At 40.0% G+C, this 24,781-nt stretch overlaps 1 protein-coding gene across 1 annotated transcript in view; it reads left to right on the top strand.

The window, feature by feature from the left end:
- Positions 1 to 11,078, top strand: part of LOC126416758 (U4/U6.U5 tri-snRNP-associated protein 1) — a 76,126-nt gene extending 65,048 nt beyond the window's left edge. Inside the window, exons 15-16 of the mRNA XM_050084598.1 lie at positions 10,487 to 10,599; positions 10,682 to 11,078. Of these exons, the coding sequence (XP_049940555.1) occupies positions 10,487 to 10,599; positions 10,682 to 10,715 (147 nt within the window). The 3' untranslated portion in view covers positions 10,716 to 11,078. The remainder of the gene's footprint in view (positions 1 to 10,486; positions 10,600 to 10,681) is intronic.
- The last annotated feature ends 13,703 nt before the right edge of the window (positions 11,079 to 24,781 follow it).

Here is a 24,781-nt window from a genome sequence, read left to right as displayed (position 1 = left end):
AAAAATGAATAAAATTTGTTGCATTCTCGTCGTACAGTGCTAGGACTAAAGAATATGTTTGTACCTCTAAGTACAAGTAAAGATCTTTATTGCACATTGTTCCAGGAAAACTTGTCATTTACCTGCAATAGTTTTTGCAACGGATGTGCATTCATACAGAAGTCCTTTATGATTGAATTTTCCATGGGTAGGGACAGACTCCATCTCCATTTACTAGCTGTCCCAGGATTTTTATTTCTTGGGCAACAAAGAGGCACTCATTTAGATTCAGAGGCCTACAGTGTGAACAAACTTCAGCACAGTTGTCAGGTGGCTTAGATCTTCTTAAAATGTGCTAGAGAAAACAACTGTGTCGTCCAGATCAGAAATACATTTTGTCCATTTAAAATATCAGAGCAGATTGTCCATCATACACTTGAAGACGGCTGGAACATTACGCACTCCAAATGGCATAACTTTGAATTCAGGGGCCATCAGGAGTTATGAAGGCCGTCTTTTCATGGTCAGCCTCATGGACCTAAATTTGCCAGTAATCCCTCTGCATGTCCGTAGTTGAGAAACACTTTGGTCCTCTCAAGCAGCAAGAAAGTCATCAATGCACAGCAATGGGAAGACATCTTTTTTGTGAATTTGTTCAGTCGTTGGTTGATGCAGAAAACCATGTGCCATCCTTTATCTTTACAATGACCATAGGAGAGCACCAATGATTCCCCTAAGGTTCAGTGATGCCATCTTGCAGTATCTTGTTCACTTCCTCTGGAATTACTTGTCGTTCAGCAGACAACACCCCATGTGAGTGTTCGGCAATTGTTGGATGATCTCCAGTGTCGATATGGTGTTTTCCTGTGGGCCGTTTGGTCTGTCTTTTCTGCACTCGGGATTTTAAATCATCCGAAAATTTGCACAGAAAGCTAACACGCGCTAATGTTACCCGGTTGGGCCAGATCCTATTGGCAGTTCAATAGTAACTTCCTGTCCTGCATTGTCTGAACTGGTATCGGAGCGCAATTCTTTGTTGATGCTATTAAGGTGTCCTTGGGGTGGTTTGGCTGACTCTATTCACATTCCTTTATGGCTGAGTTGTGACTGTTTGTGAATCTACAGTTCTCCATGGCCACCTCTGATGCTAGCATGTAGATCCCTTTTGTGACCTTAAGCAGCTTTTTGCATTCGACAAAAGCTTCACAGTTTAACTAAGCATCTAGATCAACAACTGGAAGTCTTCTTGTTGATGATGGTGGGATGCTAGTGTCTTCAACAGCAGACCAAACATTATTATGTATGCTTGTTGAAATAGCTTTGTCAGTCTGAATACCTGATCCTCCACAATCTGTTACTGCTTGTGATGCATGCAAGATGTCTCATCCTAAAATTACATTGATTAGTTTCCGGTGAAACAACAGTTTTAAGGGCTGTGTTCTGTCATTGGTAATTATCCTTGCAATAAATGTTCCTGTCGCTGATTATTTTTCCCATTTGTAACTGTTAGCACACACTATTTTATACTACAAAAGATGGTCTCGTTTCAGTAGCAATGACATTACAGAAAAGAAAGCCTATGAGCAGATAGGTTGGCTGCTCAAGACGACATAATTGAGGTTTCCAGACATCTTGGTGATTGGTGTCCATGGAGAATTTTCCTCTGTGGTGGCCTCAGCTCTATAGATGGTCACCTAGCTTAGTTTTCCTGAATTTGGTGACTAGGTGAGCAGCTGGTACCTCTGTACAGTAACAGGGAAAGGCTATGGCATATTGGAGAGTGACCTCATCCAGGATACAATGACAGGCTACATCCCACAGGTTGACAGCCATCACCTGTAGTTGAGTGGGGTGAATAGAACTGTTGTGATGATGACATCTGGCCATCTAATAGTTAACTTCTCTTTTTTCCATGTACAACATGTCCTGGACATCCACAGTGTAAACATAAAGGCATGTTTTCCCTGTCCTACAAAGTAATTTCCTTCTGCAGGGCACTGTCCTTGATGGAAGGATTGGTTGTACAATCTTTGGTCGGGTGCCGGGTTGTCACTTCATCATTTGATGAGATTGCAGAGTTCATTCGCCATGACGTATTCAACTGGTGACAGATGTTGGCACTAAAGAGCGATATGCACTTCTTCAGTATTACCTATTACTGATGTATTATGTCAACATTCATGACTGATATATCTTGTGAACTTAGACTGTTCTGGCTGTCATAAAATGTTGCATCTCTTCTCTTACAGTCTGGTGTATGAGAGAAGTGTGGTCATAGTGGTCTTCCACAACTGGAACCACATTTGCAAGTCAGTTCATAGCACTTTCCTCTCTTTTCTGTTGCATTTCCTGAATGTGCTGGCACCACTTGATGAATTCCTCAGTTGTGACATTCCATACGAAGAGAGCTTGGTGTATGTTTTCTGCAACTTGTTTCATTAAGTGTGAGATTTTGTCAGCTTCTGTCATATTCATATCCACCTTCTGGTATAGGGTCCAAACATTTTGTATGTAGAACTGTGCCATTTCCCCATTGAACCACTGTTGGGCTGTGCTGTTCAAGTAAAAAGTACACATTTGCAAACATATCATGTCATCCCACCTTCTGTATTTGGTGACTGGGTTGAATCCTTTCCAACTGTTTCATCGAGCCCGGAGCAGCACCTCTGGAAACACTCATGAGTACCTGTTGTGCAACTGACTTCCTGATGATTTAGAATCCATTTGTCTCCTAAATATATGAATTGTGGGAATGATGTTTGAATCCTCATTCCTTTCCATGTACTCAACAGTTTTTACATTGTCTAATTAGAGCCACGGTGATGTAGGTGTTTTGAAGTACCTGGCATCTCCACCAAATGATGTCACATCATAACCCAGAATAAAATCTAAATCAAGAGCAGGGTCATCATGAAGTACAACACTTAGCACTGAAAGCATGCTTGTTGTTAAAAGTGATGTACAGCCATAATGAAACAGAAGTGAATTGCACAGAGAAAGCTACTATACAAACATCAGATATTCTGGAATATACAAACGTAAGAAATTTTGAGAATCTATGAGAAATGATAAATACCAAATAATAACTAATTGCTCTTAGTTGGGTTTGAACTGGTGGCACACACATGCCAGACAGTGGTGCTACCTGTATTCCACAGTGCGAACATCACAGTTCACAACATTATAATAGTAAAGATACTGTTTTTCAACTGTTATATTTATATAACCCCCCCCCCCCCCCCCCCCCCCCATGAACCATGGACCTTGCCGTTGGTGGGGAGGCTTGCGTGCCTCAGCGATACAGATAGCCGTACCGTAGGTGCAACCACAACGGAGGGGTATCTGTTGAGAGGCCAGACAAACGTGTGGTTCCTGAAGAGGGGCAGCAGCCTTTTCAGTAGTTGCAAGGGCAACAGTCTGGATGATTGACTGATCTGGCCTTGTAACAATAACCAAAACGGCCTTGCTGTGCTGGTACTGCGAACGGCTGAAAGCAAGGGGAAACTACAGCCGTAATTTTTACCGAGGGCATGCAGCTTTACTGTATGATTACATGATGATGGCGTCCTCTTGGGTAAAATATTCCGGAGGTAAAATAGTCCCCCATTCGGATCTCCGGACGGGGACTACTCAAGAGGATGTCGTTATCAGGAGAAAGAAAACTGGCGTTCTACGGATCGGAGCGTGGAATGTCAGATCCCTTAATCGGGCAGGTAGGTTAGAAAATTTAAAAAGGGAAATGGATAGGTTGAAGTTAGATATAGTGGGAATTAGTGAAGTTCGGTGGCAGGAGGAACAAGACTTCTGGTCAGGTGACTACAGGGTTATAAACACAAAATCAAATAGGGGTAATGCAGGAGTAGGTTTAATAATGAATAGGAAAATAGGAATGCGGGTAAGCTACTACAAACAGCATAGTGAACGCATTATTGTGGCCAAGATAGATACGAAGCCCACACCTACTACAGTAGTACAAGTTTATATGCCAACTAGCTCTGCAGATGACGAAGAAATTGAAGAAATGTATGATGAAATAAAAGAAATTATTCAGATTGTGAAGGGAGACGAAAATTTAATAGTCATGGGTGACTGGAATTCGAGTGTAGGAAAAGGGAGAGACGGAAACATAGTAGGTGAATATGGATTGGGGGACAGAAATGAAAGAGGAAGCCGCCTGGTAGAATTTTGCACAGAGCACAACATAATCATAACTAACACTTGGTTTAAGAATCATGAAAGAAGGTTGTATACATGGAAGAACCCTGGAGATACTAAAAGGTATCAGATAGATTATATAATGGTAAGACAGAGATTTAGGAACCAGGTTTTAAATTGTAAGACATTTCCAGGGGCAGATGTGGACTCTGACCACAATCTATTGGTTATGACCTGTAGATTAAAACTGAAGAAACTGCAAAAAGGTGGGAATTTAAGGAGATGGGACCTGGATAAACTAAAAGAACCAGAGGTTGTACAGAGATTCAGGGAGAGCATAAGGGAGCAATTGACAGGAATGGGGGAAATAAATACAGTAGAAGAAGAATCGGTAGCTTTGAGGGATGAAGTAGTGAAGGCAGCAGAGGATCAAGTAGGTAAAAAGACGAGGGCTAGTAGAAATCCTTGGGTAACAGAAGAAATATTGAATTTAATTGATGAAAGGAGAAAATATAAAAATGAGGTAAGTGAAACAGGCAAAAAGGAATACAAACGTCTCAAAAATGAGATCGACAGGAAGTGCAAAATGGCTAAGCAGGGATGGCTAGAGGACAAATGTAAGGATGTAGAGGCCTATCTCACTAGGGGTAAGATAGATACCGCCTACAGGAAAATTAGAGAGACCTTTGGAGATAAGAGAACGACTTGTATGAATATCAAGAGCTCAGATGGAAACCCAGTTCTAAGCAAAGAAGGGAAAGCAGAAAGGTGGAAGGAGTATATAGAGGGTCTATACAAGGGCGATGTACTTGAGGACGATATTATGGAAATGGAAGAGGATGTAGATGAAGATGAAATGGGAGATACGATACTGCGTGAAGAGTTTGACAGAGCACTGAAAGACCTGAGTCGAAACAAGGCCCCCGGAGTAGACAATATTCCATTGGAACTACTGACGGCCGTGGGAGAGCCAGTCCTGACAAAACTCTACCATCTGGTGAGCAAGATGTATGAAACAGGCGAAATACCCTCAGACTTCAAGAAGAATATAATAATTCCAATCCCAAAGAAAGCAGGTGTTGATAGATGTGAAAATTACCGAACTATCAGCTTAATAAGTCACAGCTGCAAAATACTAACACGAATTCTTTACAGACGAATGGAAAAACTAGTAGAAGCCAACCTCGGGGAAGATCAGTTTGGATTCCGTAGAAACACTGGAACACGTGAGGCAATACTGACCTTACGACTTATCTTAGAAGAAAGATTAAGGAAAGGCAAACCTACGTTTCTAGCATTTGTAGACTTAGAGAAAGCTTTTGACAATGTTGACTGGAATACTCTCTTTCAAATTCTAAAGGTGGCAGGGGTAAAATACAGGGAGCGAAAGGCTATTTACAATTTGTACAGAAACCAGATGGCAGTTATAAGAGTCGAGGGACATGAAAGGGAAGCAGTGGTTGGGAAGGGAGTAAGACAGGGTTGTAGCCTCTCCCCAATGTTGTTCAATCTGTATATTGAGCAAGCAGTAAAGGAAACAAAAGAAAAATTCGGAGTAGGTATTAAAATTCATGGAGAAGAAATAAAAACTTTGAGGTTCGCCGATGACATTGTAATTCTGTCAGAGACAGCAAAGGACTTGGAAGAGCAGTTGAATGGAATGGATAGTGTCTTGAAAGGAGGATATAAGATGAACATCAACAAAAGCAAAACAAGGATAATGGAATGTAGTCTAATTAAGTCGGGTGATGCTGAGGGAATTAGATTAGGAAATAAGGCACTTAAAGTAGTAAAGGAGTTTTGCTATTTGGGGAGCAAAATAACTGATGATGGTCGAAGTAGAGAGGATATAAAATGTAGGCTGGCAATGGCAAGGAAATCGTTTCTGAAGAAGAGAAATTTGTTAACATCGAGTATAGATTTAAGTGTCAGGAAGTCATTTCTGAAAGTATTCGTATGAAGTGTAGCCATGTATGGAAGTGAAACATGGACGATAAATAGTTTGGACAAGAAGAGAATAGAAGCTTTCGAAATGTGGTGCTACAGAAGAATGCTGAAGATTATATGGGTAGATCACGTAACTAATGAGGAGGTATTGAATAGGATTGGGGAGAAGAGAAGTTTGTGGCACAACTTGACCAGAAGAAGGGATCGGTTGGTAGGACATGTTCTGAGGCATCAAGGGATCACCAATTTAGTATTGGAGGGCAGCGTGGAGGGTAAAAATCGTAGAGGGAGACCAAGAGATGAATACACTAAGCAGATTCAGAAGGATGTAGGTTGCAGTAGGTACTGGGAGATGAAAAAGCTTGCACAGGATAGAGTAGCATGGAGAGCTGCATCAAACCAGTCTCAGGACTGAAGACCACAACAACAACAACAATTTATATACATTTTTATGCACATTTCAGAATGTGCAGTGGTATCATTATTTGAAGGAAATGTCACTACTCAATACCCTGTTTATAAATAATCTGTGCTACTGTGAAAAGTCACGTTGGTGTGAAATTTTTTGAAGGATTCGGTAACACAATTACCTAGTTGCATGGTACACAGTCGCGTCTTTTCTCAGTCGTCTCTGTAGTTCCTGCAACTTTTCTAACAGGCACTGTATCTTCTGGTGTGATTTTACTTCTCTTCTGGTGGTGACAGTTTCTTATGGAAATAATATTTTCTGTATATGCCTGCACTTGAAATGCTGGATGTGTGTGTTTAATAAAGCCAATCGTCCTTTCTGAGAAGTATGCAAAATTTTAAACCTTTTAAAGTTTATGAACAACGTTGGCATGCACAACTGCTATTATAAAACTAGGGAAGCAAAAATTTTCCCACCATTTTAATCTGTTAAAAGGTTGCATAATGGCTCAACATCTGTATTGGGGAAAATCATAGTCTAGTAAAAGTCAAACTTCACTACTTCAGCAAATCAGACCTGAATTTACAGTGACATGTGAAATTATCTTGTGTTTACAATACATATGGCTCATATTTCTGTTTCATTAGTTTTTTATGTAGTAGTCCTGAGGAAACCTGCCCTGTTATTAGTAATTGTTTCGAATCCAAAGCATTCTTTTTCCACAGTTCAGTGACTGCAGGACTCCACTGTGTTCTTGCACATGTCAGAACACAGGAAGGTTTCATAGAGTAATAGAGCACAGCTGTTGATGCAGAGTGAAACAACCTTCAACATTTCAAGCACGATTGTGGTTCATGTATCTTTGGCACAATTCTCAAGTCTTGACGTGTGTGGGTGGTGTGTTGGGGCAGTCCACTCTGCTATCCCATAATTATGAGAAATGCAACTACCTTTAGCCAAAAAACTGCTCTCTCAACCTAAACACTAAACACACAAAAACAATCGAGTGAAGAAAATGACATGCACATCTTTAGGATTTAAAGTTAAAACACAGCCAAATGAGTTTAGTTCATCCGTCAATCCAATGTGTGTGAAATGTAAACATTGCACTTGGTGATGCCACAACAACTAAATTTTTGATTGAAACTATATAAAATTCTTCTATATTTTTAGGTGAAACATTAAGTACCAGTTTCACGACTAAATGTCAATCCTATGTTCCTAAGAATCAGTGGCTAGTTTTCTTGAATACCACTCATGGATGTAAGAGCACATGCAGCTAGAACAAATAGCTGACTCTGTTGATGCGGGAAGATGTGATAGTTATCTTCAGCACATAAACAAATAGAGGAAGATTGTAAACAAATTAGGTAACAACTCATCAAATAGTAGAGGTGTTGAGTCGGAGACAGTGAAGTGGGGTTTGGGAATGACATTTTCCGCTCCATGCACTATCTGTCACATGGGTGTGATGTATGCCAATTTTTACCTTACAAATATCTTGCGGTTGCCATTCCTGAAGTTATTCAGATAGTAGACCTGCTATGCTGTACCACTAAACCTTGTCGTAAGAGTTTCTTACCTTTTGCATTGGGCAGGTGCCAGAGCTACAAGCTATCCAAACACATAAAAAGATGTTGTCACTTTTGTGGTAACTCTTCTGTATTTTAAGCATAATGTTTCCGCTGTACAGCATCATTTACAATTGAGGATTAAACAGATCTCTCTTAACTGGCAGTTCAGCATGTTGTAACTTATGTACTAATTTGACATTACAAAATGACAGATTACTTATATTCTTCAGATGTTGTGGCACTGACATTATTGCTTAGGTCATTTGTTTCATGACTTCCAAGGCACTGGCAAGCCATGAGGCCAGAGTGTAAGCGACCTCCACAGCAAGTGGGTGTGCACACTCCCCATCACACCTTGTTGATGTGTCAATGTTCTGAGCTGACACCTTTTACACACCATATGCACTTATGGCAAACCAGAACGTATACAGTGGGATGTTCCACGCTTAGCAAAACCCTTAACAACGTTCTCAGTTTCCATGAACATCTTCTGTCGGCCTGAGTAGTTAGAAGTGGTACATATTATCCCATAACATTGACATGTTATGCCATAACAGTCAGTCTTGTTTGTGTGCCCATCAACAACTCAGTTCCTCTGCTGTTTGTTGAGTTGTTAACCTTTGTTCCTAAATTATTTACATTTTACCAAGACTTTCTATGGCCGTATTTGAAGAGGAAGATTAATATACATCAAATCTGAAATTGATTGTTCTTCTCCTTCTTTCTTGAAGGACTGTTCTTATCCTGATTTTCTTTCATGAAAAATGTCACTCTTATTAGTAATGCAACTGCATATGCAAAACCATTCCACCATATGCCCCAAGCCACTGGAGTTGGCAGCCATATGTGCACGAGATGTGCTTGCTTGTGTGAATGAATGGTGTGTATTGCTCTTTTTCCTACAAAGGCTGTGGCTGAAAGCTTATGTATAAGTGTCTCTTAATTGTGCCTGTCTGCAACTTAACATGTTATCTTTACGTTAGGTAGTACTCTGTCTTTTCCTACATTGTTGGATTTAATGTACAGAATTGTTATTGCATGGAGAGATGTACCAAATGCTTTGAAATGACTATAAATGATTGACACGATTTTGTACCTTTTCTAATTAGTTATTTATTTCTTTGTAAAAGCATCTTTCACTGTAAAATAGATATTTCAAAATTGATCTTATCTGTAACTGGCCTACCAAGCAAGATGACACAAAGATTGAGAGACTTGACTTGCAGTTGGAATTAGACAAATTCTGTGAAAGTTCCTTGACAATTTGACTGCTGTTTCCTTACCATTTTTGTCCAATGTAAACCTTTTCTTAGCCCCTAATATTTTCAGAGAGATACAGAAACTCCTAATATTCATTAATGCGAGGGTTGAAACTTAAATAGTGGCAACTATTTATTCACAACCGATACAAAAGTGTTACATGTTTGCACCTGTTACTGTCCTTCAAATTAGTCACCAGCTTTGTGTAGAACCTGTTGCCAAAGATGTGGAAGGCATAGTATACAGTTAGCAGAGCCTGTTCTGTTGATAGTGTAAATGGAGCGGTCTACTGCGTGTCGAATCTCTGTAACCATTCTGAAGCGAATGCCATGAAGTGGTTCCTTCATCTTCGGAATCAAATCAAAGTCACAAGGACTTAAGTCCTGAGAGTATGGTGGATGGTACAGTACTTCCCAGTCCCATCGACCGAACGGAGCAGCCACAGCCACAGCTTGCGCTGTATGCGCCCGCACATTGTCGTGCAAAATGATGAGTGGGTTACACAGAAAGTGTCACCACTTCTTTCACAAAGCTGGTCGCAGGTGATGCTCCAAAAACAAACAATAATACTGTGCATTGATGGTGTGCCGTGGAGGAACGTAATGCGTTTGGATAACACCATCACAATTGTATATGAGAATCACCATAACTATAGCCACTCCATTCGCACCATCAACAGAACAGACTCCGCTAACAGTATACTATGCCTTCCACATCGCTGGTAATGGGTTCTACACGATGCTGGTGACTACTTTGAAGAACTGTAACAGGTGCAAACATGTAACTCTTTTGTGTCAGTTGTGAATAAATAGTTGCCACTATTTAAGTTTCAACCCTACTATTTGGAGGGAAGCGATCTTCAAATCCCCATCAGGATATTAAACTCCTAAGCTTCTTTCCTCCCTGTAAATGACTTCATAATATTAATTCAATGAACCACAGTTTATGGATAGTATTTTCTAACTTAAAAAATTATTTGTAGCCTAAGTTGAGAATTCTCTTTCTAGTTGATGACAAATAGTAAGTGGAGATTTTTTTTTTTTTTTTTTTTTTGTGGAAAGCTGCAGATTGAACCTTTCCCGCACAACTAGAAAAAAGTAAATACTAGTGTTAAGGTTTTCTCCTAATTGCTTTAATTTATACTACGTGTTCTATTTTACAGTTGATGAAACAAATGAGCTCAACAGACACACCATTAGGAACACTGAGTTTACTTCAACAGAAGCAGAAAGAAACTCAGTCAGCATTTGTTGTCCTCAGTGGAAGCAAACAGGCGTAAGTTTATTGATACTTTTTTAATGATGCAATAAGTATTGGCTTCCTACATTCACATTCTCGTAAATCTGTTTATTTTCAGGACATCTATTTCAAAGACATTGAAGAAGCATTAGTTTTCAAAGGAGCCTTGTTAATAAGTGGACTAGAGACATTTTCATTTGGCGGTGCACTTTTGAAATGGAACATTATTGTCACTTTGTGATATACATAATTATTGACATTCATCTTTTGGTGACCATTTCACCATTATTTTAGAGTCCTAAAAATTGTAAATAGTATAATTAATAGATGGAATTTAGTGGTGTAGGAAATTGTAATCAGTGTTACTTGACTGGTTGGAAAGAGAATTAAGTGCAGTCTTCATTTCATTTCATTGCATTTCACCATTTATTGACCATTGTATTTTAGCATTGCTGGTATAATTGTTTTCTTACTTTGTGATATTACATTCTCAAGTATAAAGTTGTATTCAATTAGTTGGTTTATTTATTTGCCAAATTCCTACTATTGACAGCATTTGATACTGGAATCCTTCATGACCACTGCTAGAGAATGTGCTGCAGAGAACCATAAGAACAACAGAGGTTAATGATTTACTTCAACAAATAATGTCACCAAGTTCCACAGTCTCTGATATTTAAAAATGCGAACCCTTAATAGAGTACACGAGTTCCAAATTACCCCTAAACTTCTAGATTAATCAATATGCACCAGAATCTGAGAGAGGTCAGACAGTAAGGAATGATGAAAAATGCAAGATACTATTTGTAGTCACAAGAGAGTGAAGAGGTGATCATCCAGATATAAGAGAGAATATAAAATGAGAGAAACTGTAAGAATGTGTTGGAGACTTACCTGAAAGGAAGGATCTGTGGAAAGGTTAAAAAATGTAAGAAATAAATAGTATTATATTTGAAATAAGGAATTGTATAAGGATATGCTTGGCCCAGCAGTTGCTCTGGAGGGATAGTTAGTGCAGTGTTACTGATTCCGGACAGCAGCTGTAGCATGTGCTCTATGCTGTTACAGTACCTTTCTGAAACTTTATAACATCTGGTATTGAAAAGCAATTTTCTGCTTTGCATTTCTTAAGAGTGTATGTTCTATAAATTATATCTCTTGGCTGTTTATGTAGCATTAGTCATTTGCTACAAGGAGTGTGATGGGAATAGAGCAAGGTCCGATACCAACCATCTGCTTTGAGTAGGAGCACAGATAATTTTTATTCTGGGAGAGGGTTTCAGTTCTGTTCATGTACATGATGTTCATTGAGATCAATACAAGTAAATGACGTCAAAACACAGTCACTAAAAGAAATATAGAACAGAATTACTTATACAGAAATCCATCAAATTGTATTTTCACATTATCCAGTTGCCAATCCCACAATATTAAAATATCCTTAAATTCCCAATCTCTGGTGCCATTTGTAACTGTCTTTTACAAAGTATATAATGTGTGCTGTTCCAAATCCAGTTATATTCTCAAAAACCACTTCAAACAATAATCACCAGAAGTTTTAAGAAATACTGTATAGTCAGCATAGGGCCACCCAAAATACTCAAAACATTAGGAATAAGGATCGTTACAAATTACCACAGACTGGCTTAGAAAAAATCACAACTATGGCCATTCAAATGCCATAGTAAAATAACATGGAATTGTCATAATGTCAGTAATGAAGAGAAAACCTTTATACAAGTAAATAATACAGTCACCTTTAAACTTGTCAATAGGAAAGTTTATATGACATCCGTAACTAGTGCCCCTGACACCCAAAAAGTTCCTAGTGACTCAAAAATGCAATATGCTTCAGCTTCATTTTACTGACCCAAGGTAATATGCTGGTGGCAGATCTTGTTGGTATGTGCAACTCCTTGGCTGGCCGAAACACATGGAGCGCACAACCCACTAGCCGCTGGTCTGACGAAAGGTGATGATTTCTTGCTGGTCGCTCAGCAGAGAAGACCAAACTTTGAAATTGGACTCAGCGATGGCACTTACCTCCACTTCTAGTAAATTTCAAGCAGCGAGCTCCCGGCCCCTTGTGCACCTCACACTGCACTGAGATTACACTGGCGCGCGAAACAGAAACTCCGTGCATTTCCATTGTTAAACGGTTTTATTGTTGTTGGTGGGCCCAAAATGACCCACGATTCCGGTTAAGGGTTAAGTATATTGAGTTGCATGACATCTTTCATCTTTGTGCGGGATCTGTAGTTGTTGTTGTTGTTGTGGTCTTCAGTCCTGAGACTGGTTTGATGCAGCTCTCCATGCTACTCTATCCTGTGCAAGCTTCTTCATTTCCCAGTACCTACTGCAACCTACATCCTTCTGAATCTGCTTAGTGTATTCATCTCTTGGTCTCCCCCTATGATTTTTACCCTCCACGCTGCCCTCCAATACTAAATTGTATAGTATAACATAAAATTCTTTGGAATAGCAAGTTCCACTCTTATTCTCTTAGGCTGATGGAAGATGTTCATGAGAACTGAAAATGTAGTTTAGATGGTTGATAAGGGTAGAAGTCCAATTCTGTGCAGACTCATTTTAAGTCTGTGCAGATAAAGTGTAAGTCATATCAGCTCCAGACATCGGCAAGGCACAGCAGTGGCTTTACCGTATTTACTCGAATCTAAGCCGCACCTGAAAAATGAGGCTCGAAATAAAGGAAAAAAAATTTCCTGAATCTAAGCCGCACGTGAAATTTGAGACTCGAAATTCAAGGGGGGGGGGGGGGGGGGGGAGAAAAGTTTTAGGCTGCACCTCCAAATCAAAACAAAGTTGGTCCATTGTAATACGAGACACAATTTAGGTCGAATGAATGACGATGCAGCTACGGTAGTTTGGTTCGAGTCGTAAGCTTAGCAGTTAAGCTTTACCAGGTAGCCATTGCTATGCGTCAGGCGCTCCGTCCGTATTTATACGGGTACCCTTCCTTTCTCACGTGCTTCGTCTGGTTTGAATCAATTTCTTATTTTGCTTTCATCTTATAAGTGCCGTTTTCTTTGTTATAGGTGTTTACGTCACTCTAAGCTGAAAATGCATTACTGTACTTTGTCATGCATTGTTTGTCGCATTTTGATAGTGCGTGTTTACGGCCTGTCGCCGCTCGCGGCATGGCTTGCTTTTGTGCGTGCTACCGCTGCTTACAATAAAATAAAAAAAAAAAAGAGGAATCGTCTCATTAGCGAAACAATGGCAAGAGACTGTTATTTGTTGTTACTTACACTGCTGCTTTCTTTGATAATGATTAACAAGAACCAAATAATAGACTGCGTATGATAGAACATGCTCTGAACGAGAGTTAGGCGAAAATTATTCTCCGTTTGAAAATCTTTGCGGCCGCTTCTTTAGTACATCAAATTCTGCACAGAAATTAGAGTCATCTTGGATTTAAAAATCTAGTCAGTTGCCGTGCTTCATTTCTGACTGACAGGATTTAAATGAGATAGCAGCAAACACGAAAGAATACATGGCAAAATGTTTATATCCGTATTTTTTCTTATGGTGAAAAGAATACTGCATGTGATTCACATTTCGTCAGGTTCCTATTAGCAACCATCTCTTCTCACAGCTAGGAAAAAACTCAGAACGTAGAGTTGGCCATATTGACAAACATCCCAAACAGTCTTGCCTGTCGGATTTTCGTAGTACATTAGAATTCTGCTACATTCGAAGATGAACAATATGGAATTTGTATTTACTTCGTTGGATAATGTATGAAAATGCAGTGGTCGAAACTCAGGGCGGAGAAAAAAGCTCGTCTTCCACCTTTTTTTTTAAATTTATTTACTGACGTAGAGGTTTTGGCGCCAGTATTTATCTTTGTGCCTACAAAGCATGCCTGTGTAGCGCTATATGTATTCGACGGCAGAAGTTAGTTGCGGCGGCACCTACCAACATTTTTTAGAACTTCCGCTTGCTTTGTACTCGATTCTAAGCCGCAGGCGGTTTTTTGGATTACAAAAACCGGAAAAAAAGTGCGGCTTAGATTCGAGTAAATACGGTAGCTGTGCTCCGGCTTGTTGTTTGGACATCATGGCTTGGCAGTGCCTTGAAGGTTGGGCAACATAGAGACTCACTCAAAAAACCAGCAGAAACAGCTGAAATATCTTTTTAAGAACTGCCATTTACTTTCAATCGCTAATGTCATAGCTACAGACAAGTCATTTTAAATAGCCTGTCATGAGCTACAAGACCTGTTCACCCAGCATTGTAATTACAGGTGTGTATCAAAACCAGTGATCCTATAATGCAGAATATTACCATTAAGCTGTTTACGTCATTTACTGTCTTGGGCAGTTTACAGCTCCGTTCCATCACCAATTCATCACAATAAAATGAAGTAGTCTGAGAGAAAGGTCATGTTGACACTGCATAGCAGTTCTGTGCAGATAATTAGCTTTGAGAACAGTGACTGATTTAAACATTTTCTGAGTGACTGATCCTGCTTGAAGTGCTCAACAACATGAGATAATACCACTAAACATCTAGATCTAAACAGCTCAAACAGCCAAATATTAGTAAAAACCAATTATAAATAACATCACTACCATTTCACCTATGCATAATTTACAAACATCACAGATCACACAAGTAATTAAGGCAATCACAGATAAAATTTAATAAGAGGCTGCTTACATCCTCCATGTTGTGAACTTGTGGTGTCACACAGGACATCATGGATCAAGGCAGATGGGTGGAATCAGAGCAGGCACTTGACCCAGTGTGAGTACTCATAACAAATGCTGTAGTTTTATGAAGAATAATTCATGATATTCATTGTTATAATCGTATGTAAGTTCAATGTTGATGAAGATGGAAGGAAAGCTCAGAGAAAGCAACAGAATATTTATTAGTGTTTGAGTGTGTCAGATCAGATGTGCAGAGTACATCTAAACTTGTCTACCTCTGTTAGTATATTTATACAGTACTTGTTCATTTTTAATTACTGCTTTCCATGGAATTCATATCCTTAATAACTTTGTCTCTTAGAAGTTGTGGTAGTTCAATGTGTCCTTTCCCCCAACTCCATAGAAATTTACATATTTCTTTTCTTTCATTTTGTCACATACATTTTTCTTTCTGCTCTCATTTTTCCCTTTATATGTTGTATGTGATAGCTGTAAACCGCCACCTAATGCCACTACCATGTTATGTCAGTCTTACCACTAAGAAACAATAGAATCATTGAAATCACTGTCAAAAGCACTGTTTCTTTCTGCTGGCTATTTCACAATGTTGATTTTTCTTTCTATGGCCAAAATATTTGGTAGTTCAACATAAGTAAGATTAGATTAGATTAATACTAGTTCCACGGATCATGAATACGACATTTCGTAATGATGCGGAACGAGTCAAATTTTCCAATACATGACATAATTAAGTTAATATAACAACTTTTTTATTTTTGTTTTTTTTATTTTTTAATAATTTTTTTTTGTTTTTTTTTTTCTTTTTTTTTCTTAATTTATATCTAAAAATTCCTCTATGGAGTAGAAGGAGTTGTCATTCAGAAATTCTTTTAATTTCTTCTAAAATACTTGTTGGTTATCTGTCAGACTTTTGGTACTATTTGGTAAGTGACCAAAGACTTCAGTGGCAGTATAATTCACCCCTTTCTGTGCCAAAGTTAGATTTAATCTTGAATAGTGAAGATCATCCTTTCTCCTAGTATTGTAGTTATGCACACTGCTATTACTTTCGAATTGGCTTTGGTTGTTAATAACAAATTTCATAAGAGAGTATATATACTGAGACGCTACTGTGAATATCCCTAGATCCTTAAATAAATGCCTGCAGGATGATCTTGGGTGGACTCCAGCTATTATCCTGATTACATGCTTTAGTGCAATAAATACTTTATTCCTCAGTGATAAATTACCCCAAAATATGATGCCATATTCAAGTAATGAGTGAAAATAGGCGTAGTAAGCTAATTTATTAAGATGTTTATCACCAAAATTTGCAATGACACTTATTTCATAAGTAGCTGAACTCAAACATTTCAGCAGATCGTCAGTGTGTTTCTTCCAATTTAATCTCTCATCAATGGAAACACCTAAAAATTTTGAATATTCTACCTTAGCTATATGCTTCTGATTAAGGTCTATATTTATTAATGATATCATACCATTTACTGTACGGAACCTTATGTACTGTGTCTTATCAAAATTCAGTGAGAGTCCGTTTACAAGGAACCACTTAGTAATTTCCTGAAAGACATTATTGACAGTTTCATCAGTTAATTCTTGTTTGTCAGGTGTGATTACTATACTGGTATCATCAGCAAAGAGAACTAACTTTGTCTCTTCATGAATACAGAATGGCAAGTCATTAATATATATTAAGAACAACAAAGGACCCAAGACTGACCCTTGTGGAACCCCATTCTTGATAGTTCCCCAGTTTGAGGAATGTGCTGCTCTTTGCATATTATGAGAACTGCTTATTTCAACTTTCTGCACTCTTCCAGTTAGGTACGAATTAAACCATTTGTGCACTGTCCCACTCACGCCACAATACTTGAGCTTGTGTAGCAGAATTTCATGATTTACACAATAAAAAGCCTTTGAGAGATCACAAAAAATCCCAATGGGTGGTGTTCGGTTATTCAGATCATTCAGGGTGCATACGACCCGGGACAACTGGGAAAAATCCGGGATTTTTTTCGTTCGGGAGAAAACTGGGGAAAACCCGGGAATTTTTCGGAATTCCGGGAATTTTTCATTGTTTTAGCTTTCAGTTAAATTTTTGTAATTTTGACTGCAGAATTGATTCTCTAGCAAAGAATATTACTGTATCCTGCTACTGGAGAATGATAGTGCAGCAATAAAATATAAACGAGAGGGAACAAAATAAAACTTTAGTGGCAAAGGAAATGTGCAATTTACAACAACAAAAAAGGGTGCACGCACAAGCATCTGCAAATAGCAAAAATATGTCAAAGGCCGTAGGGCGCAGACTAATTCTTCGTAACAATAAACTATGTGCATGACGTCACAACTGTTCACATTAGGTTCGTTTGACCAATTGCCAGCGGTCTGTTGCGCATGCGCTCGCATGTGACTCGCACCTTCTCCCGCTACTTGAAATTTGGCTGTTAGCTGCATCAGTAGTAGCAGCAAGCAGCCAGATGCAAAAGAGAAAAATTTTTCTCGCGCGCACTAGCTGCCAGATTCACGCTTGCATAGAATTGTCATGGGGAGGGGGTTAACCTCCACGTGACCCATGTTTACGTTAAGTGATTTCGCTGCTTCTCTTCGTGTACAGCTCCCACGTCAAATGAAAACAAAACGGATTTCTGTGGCCGGGAGCTATCAGGTGAATTAAAATACATTCACATCATTACGGAGGGCAAAAATATATTATTAATTTCAGTTTTCTGATTTTATTTTATTTCCAAGTTAGTAGCAGTGAAGTCAAGCATTATCGCCTTGCAGAACAGTGAAGTTATTTTTGCAAGTTTGCTAAAGAAATTTGGCTTTATTAATCTATCCGCCGAGGCAATCATTTTATTTGAAACGAAGTGTTTCATTCTACGGTATTGTCTAGTTCCAACTGTTCGCTGAATTTCAAGTGCACGTTATCATCTTCTGCCATATATGGCATTATGCCGTAATAAAGAACCAAAAATGAGATTGTAGAGCACTGGTACTCCAAGAAAATTTACATCCCAAAAACCACACTGAAAAGCTTAATATCAGATGGGACCTACTTCATTGTGAATCTGGAAAAAGCCAACTTGCACTTCAAGCCGAATTGTGCATTTTAGTATGGTTTACAAAATTCCGATGCTCTTTAAGCTCTCTTAGTGCTTTATACACACGAACATACGGGCTTCCTACACCACTGCAGTTGCACACGCACAGTAATGCCTGTTTTCAGGCGCTCTCTGGCAACTGGTAAATCGAAGTATCGAACCTATTTCTAACAGTCTCCGGATAATATTGCAAACGGTGGTTAGAAAAGCGTTAGTTTCAAAGTAAATTTCTTTTTACGCAAGATGAATTAAGTTATGTGTGAGAAATGGGATGGATATCTAAATCACAGAGCGTTCGAAACTGAACAGTTTGAGGACCAGCCATTTAAAAGAATTTCGAGCCGAGACATTTATGTCATAATTTTAAATTTACTGGCACATTTGTGTGATGTGTCTTAAAGTATAACACACACAAAAAATATCAATATTACATGTGAAAGCTTAGCTTCTGTTGTAGCGTGTTAATCTTAGAGACTAACGTTATATGTGAAAGCTTAGCTTTTATTGTAGATATACGGTACTGTGTATATTAATGTAAACTGTTAACTTTTCCTCTTGCGTGTTCGCGCTATGTAACCAGTGATCTTGCTATTGGCTGACTATAACACGTGTCCTATGCTCGGAATAGCTGCTGTCATCGGCTGACGAGATCTCGTGGCTTGAGATATGACTCGCTTACAAATGGACATCGCAACCTCGGTTTCAACGCTCCGGAAACTAACGCGCTGTGTTTGGTGCAATTGGAATTTATACTTTCGTAATACGAAAATATGCAGCGTATATGTTGCTGCAAATCAAAGGTCTTTCCAAAACTTCTCTCTTTTTTTTATTATTATTATAAGTCTCTCCAAAACTTCTTTGCCCCGTCTTTTCTTTTTTTTCCGGGAAGTTCTATGCGATTGTATAAAAGGTAAGCCATTCTAAGGTTTGATAAGTTTTACAGTTCCGAGGGAAAATCTACGGAAAACGTACTGTCACTTAGCACAGAAAAAGTGTATTTTCGCCCGGGAAAAAGCATATTTTATAAACGGAATATCCGGGAGATATCCGGGATTTTTTTTTTCCTTGTCCCCGTATACACCCTGTAAGTGTTTAAGTAAGAGGGAATAATTTATATTTTGTTATGGAATGGGAGTTTCAGTTCAGTCCATAAACTTTATTCAGAATTGTTACTTATAGAACCCATGGAAAAAATCATAGCCTCTTGTCCTTTTGGGCAACTCATCCTATTCTGTGGAACATTTATTTACAAACTAGAAGTTTATATATTCCAAAACATCTGACCCATGCCAGTGTATGCATGCATCCTGCAGATAACTTGATTGCCTTATGGTGAGCTGCGTTTGATGTATTCAAACAAGGCCTTTCTTGCAGCTACACAATAAATGAGATGTAACAATTGTCTTCTGGAACTGTGAGGAATCAGATCCATATGCTTTGCTCTTACAGCTATTTTGCTAAAGGCAGTGTTACATGCAGTGTAATGCTGTGTGCGAGTGATTGCCATTTATAATTATTATCTGTGGCGCAGTCTCTGACTTGTATTTTTCCTCATTTGTTTTTATGCTGTTCTGTTGTTTAATTTTCTAGTAAAGGAGTTGTATGAATCATGGTGTGTTTTTATGTTGCAATTAAGTAAATACAGCTAGTCCCGCGTCATTGGTGACCCTGATATGATGTCCGACGGTCACTAACGTGAAATTTGATGATCATTCCATATCGTGCCACAATACTAACATCCCCATCGCACATCTTCCGTGTTCCATTTTGCCGTAACTCACGATGGCAGACCCACCACCAACTGCAGAAGTGTCTACTGGTGCAGTAATTAATTGCATGACAATAAAACTGCCACCATTTTGGCAACAGAATCCCGTGTTGTGGTTTGCTCAAGTAGAAAGTCAATTTGTGGTAGCACACATCACCGCAGATGAAACGAAGTACAGTTATGTAGTCGCTGCACTTAATGAAGATATGGCCGCAGAAGTACAAGATATTCTGGCGTCACCATCGAGTACTGATCATTACACAACCATCAAGAAAGCTCTGATTACCTGGCTCTCGCAGTCCGGGGCGAAGAGTTTGGAGAAGCTATTCTGCACAGAGGAGCTAGGTGATTGCCACCATCACAGCTACTACACCGACTGCGTACATTAGCGAGCAACGTGATCAGTGACGATATTTTGCAGATTATTTGGCTATTGCGCCTGCCACCCGACTCGCAGAAAATATTGACAGTGTGTGCCAATGATCTGGATGCACCCACACAAACTGCGGATCACATACTGGAAATGTATCCATACGCATGCATCGCAACAATTTGCTCACAACCTCGGGCAGATAACACTCTCGCCGCACTACAAACACAGGTTGCCGAGCTCACCGTGCCAATAGCTGCATTACATACCCAGATGACCAGCCGCTGATCTCATCCCCACTGCTCAACAGGTAAGTGCAGCCGCTCACCTTCATCAACAAGAATCTGTTGGTATCACCGACGGTATGGTTCCGAGGTGTGCAAGTGTAAACTGCCGTGTGAACATGGGAACTCGGCAGGAAGTCAGTGATGATGGCCATTGGCTCTCCAGACGGCAGCTGTCGACTGTTTGTAATGGAACATAGCACAAAGTTACTGTATTTGGTAGACAAAGGTGCTGACGTGTCAGTCTATCCATCTGCCTGTGTGGCACATTGCAAATGTGACGACTGCCACCTTTTCGTGGCCAATGGTTCCACATTAACAACGTATGGCCGTGTGATATTAGTTTTGAACTTGGGCCTGCAGTGCAAATTTGAATGGCAATTTGTCGTAGCAGATGTGACACACCCCATACTTGGAGCGGATTTTTTATCATTTTATGGACTCCTGCCTGACCTCCCATCACCGATGCCTTCTTGACACTTCTACCAACCTAGAAAGCTAAGGTCGAGTGCGTTGTGTGGAGGACACAGCAGTACGAGTGGTTACTGATGATTCTCCATTTATAGAGCTCCTCAGACAGTTCCCAGAGATCACATGCCAGACCCCCACACTAGCACATGTACAGCACTCAACAGTCCACTATATTTTGACTACACCTGGGCCACCACTTCATGCTCGACAGCTTCACTTGATACCCCAGAAACTGAAGATAGCTAAGCAGGAATTCTCGTACATGCTAGCACAAGAAATCTGCTGCCCATCGAGCGGTAGTATGTCATCTCCTCTACACATGGTACCAAAGAAGAATAACAAATGGCGTCCATGTGGCGACTGCAGACAGCTCAATGCCAGAACCATTCCAGATTGTTATCTAGTCCCCGCATATTGAAGATTTTACTTTCAATGTCCACAGTAAGTGAATCTTTTCTACATTGGACTTAGTTCGTGCGTTTTATCAGATACCTGTGGCACCTGACGACATTGCTAAGACTGCTGTCTGCACGCCATTTAGACTCTGAATTTACCCGAATTCCTTTTGGATTTTGTAATGCTGCCCAAATGTTTCAATGGTTCTTGGATGAAGTGACACGTGACTTAGACTTCTGTTATGTGTATATTGACGATGTTTTGGTCATGTCAAATTCAGAGGCAGAACACCTATCACACTTACGACAGATTTTCCCTCGTTTACATGCACATGGCCTGCTCATCAACTCATCAAAGTGCATTTTTGGAGCAGCTGAAGTACAGTTCGTAGGCTACACTATCAACGTTCAAGGCATACGGCCACCACATGAGAAAGTAGACGCTATACTGAATTTTCCCCAGTCTATGACGGTTAAAGAATCACACAGATTTCTTGGTATAACCAATTTTTACCGTCATTTCATTCACAATCATGCCTTCCTAGCTGCACCACTGAATAAGTTCTTGCAAGGTTCACCGAAGCCGAAAGACAAACTCCAGTAGGACAGTGAGGCCAAGTTGGCATTTAACAAGCTGAAGACTGCCATCGCAGAAGCTACATTGATTGCACCGCAGGCACCTCTCACCCTGATGGTTGACGCATCTGCAACTGCAATTGGTGCTGCACTGCAACAGCAAACAGAGGGCACTGGCATCCCTTAGCCTTTTTCAGTAAAAAGCTATTGCTATCTCAACAGAATTGGTCCACATATGATCGCAAATTGTATGCTGTATATGCTGCCATTAAGAAATTTCGTCACATGTTGGAAGGACAGCAGTTCATTCTCATCAGAGACCATAAGCCACTAACATATGCTTTCCGCCAGCGTCCTGAGAAGGCATCGCCACGTCAGCTCCGACACCTTGATTATATTGGACAGTTCACCACCAATATTGTCCACGTTGAAGGAGAACTAAATGTGCCAGCTGATGCAGTCTCCAGGATTGAAGCAATCACTGAAGCAGTTGATTTTGAAGCTCTCGCCATAGCGCAGCAATCTGATAGTGAGCTCCGAGATTTGTTGGCCTACAACTTCACCGTATTACACTGCCACTGTCCACTGTGCTGCTGTATTGTGATGTCACCACCAACAAACCAAGACCTTTAGTGACTATTGACTTTCGCCAACAGGCAATCGCCTCTTTAAATAACTTGTCGCACCCTGGAATATGAGCCACTACCAACATGGTGAAGCGAGCTTTTGCCTAGCCACACATGGACAAAGATTGCAAGTAATATGTGCAACAACGTGTGGCCTGTCAACGGAATAAAGTTAGCCGGCACGTTAGGTCACCTCTTGGCACATTTCTTCCTCCAAATCAGAGATTTGATCATGTCCACCTAGACCTAGTAGAACCTCCCACCATCGGAAGGATACAACCATCAATCATTTTACATGCTGGCCCGAGGTGTTCCCGATCACTGACCACCGCCGAAACTGTCACAACTGCATTCTTCAGAGGATGGATCGCCCGTTTCAGCTGAAAAGTCGCTTTGATGTCACGACTCACAGCGGTGGACAGAGACGTTGCCCATTGTCCTCCAGGGTCTCCGTGCGTCGCTGAAAGAAGACCCGAATGCCACGACTGCAGAACTTGTTTATGGCCAGCCGATATGACCGTGGCAAGTTCTTTGCTAATGTGCCAGACAACAGCATTGACACTTCAGTTTTGTACAAAAGCTCCGTACACAAATCCGGCAACTACGCCCCGTTGCTCCAAGGGATCAGCAGACCCGTCGCCCATTTGTGTTTGACGAGCTACGGGAATGCTAATATGTCTTCTTACAGCATGATGCAGTACACAAGCCGCTGCAGCCACCCTACAACAGACCTTATCGTGTCATCAGTAGGGAGGACAAGACAGTCAATGTTGATGTAATGGGTACACCAACCACCATCTCCGTCAACAGGCTCAAACCAGCTTTCCACACTCCCTCAATAGACATCTGAGGCTACCTCTAATGCACCATCAGAAGCCTTTGCATGACTCATTGCAACCCAGTCCGGATGACATGTCCTTTTCAACAGAAAGTACCATTGACACTAAGGTGGGGGTGGTGAAGTGCAGTGTTATGTGCAGTGTAATGCTGTGTGTGAGTGATTGCCATTTGTAATTATTATCTCTGGCACAGTCTCTGACATATATTTTTCCTCATTTGTTTTTATGCTGTTATGTTGTTTAATTTTATAGTAAAGGAGTCATACGAATTACAGTGTGTTTTTATGTTGCAGTTAAGTAAATACAACTAGTCCCGCAACATAGTAATTAAAATTAGAACAGTTGATAGCTTACCTTGAATATGAAATGACATGGAAGTTTATTGTAGTTATATTATAGCTGATGACAAATAATGCAAGGAAGAGTCTGGAGGTGTTCATCAAGCCAAAGAGATCAAATGGCTGATATCAGCTCCACCCATTCCACAACTAGGATTTCTGTATGGCCCTTTCTTTCTCTATCCTAAATCTACCACAAATGTTACTCATTAAGTATTATCAGTACCTACTGCATTAATTGTATTCAGGACAATGGTGTCACTCAGTGTTATTCTCTATGTTGCTGATTTTAATAATAATTCATCCACAGAAAAGAGTCATGTTAAGTGTTCTTTAGAGAAAAGCACAAAATTGAGACTGTCCACTTGAGTCTTGCAGCCACATTGCGTCAGCTTTGGTTGATGCTCAAGAGGCAGGAGATGAGCAGCATGCAACAGGCAAAACTGTATGTACAATTTTAATAATTCGCATTTACTTTTAATATAGCCAACATGCGTCTTTGGGAACTCCTCTAGTTTTTAAAGATTTTGTAAGGTTTACATTTGATGACTTCAAATGGTTCAAATGGCTCTGAGCACTATGGGACTCAACTGCTGTGGTCATAAGTCCCCTAGAACTTAGAACTACTTAAACCTAACTAACCTAAGGACATCACACACATCCATGCCCGAGGCAGGATTCGAACCTGCGACCGTAGCGGTCGTGCGGTTCCAGACTGTAGCGCCTTTAACCGCTCGGCCACTCCGG

This window comes from Schistocerca serialis, chromosome 8, assembly GCF_023864345.2.
Source record: "Schistocerca serialis cubense isolate TAMUIC-IGC-003099 chromosome 8, iqSchSeri2.2, whole genome shotgun sequence".
Classification (NCBI taxonomy): domain Eukaryota; kingdom Metazoa; phylum Arthropoda; class Insecta; order Orthoptera; family Acrididae; genus Schistocerca; species Schistocerca serialis.
The sequence above is the reverse complement of the archived record's forward strand: the minus strand, read 5'-3'. Positions and strand labels throughout refer to the sequence as shown.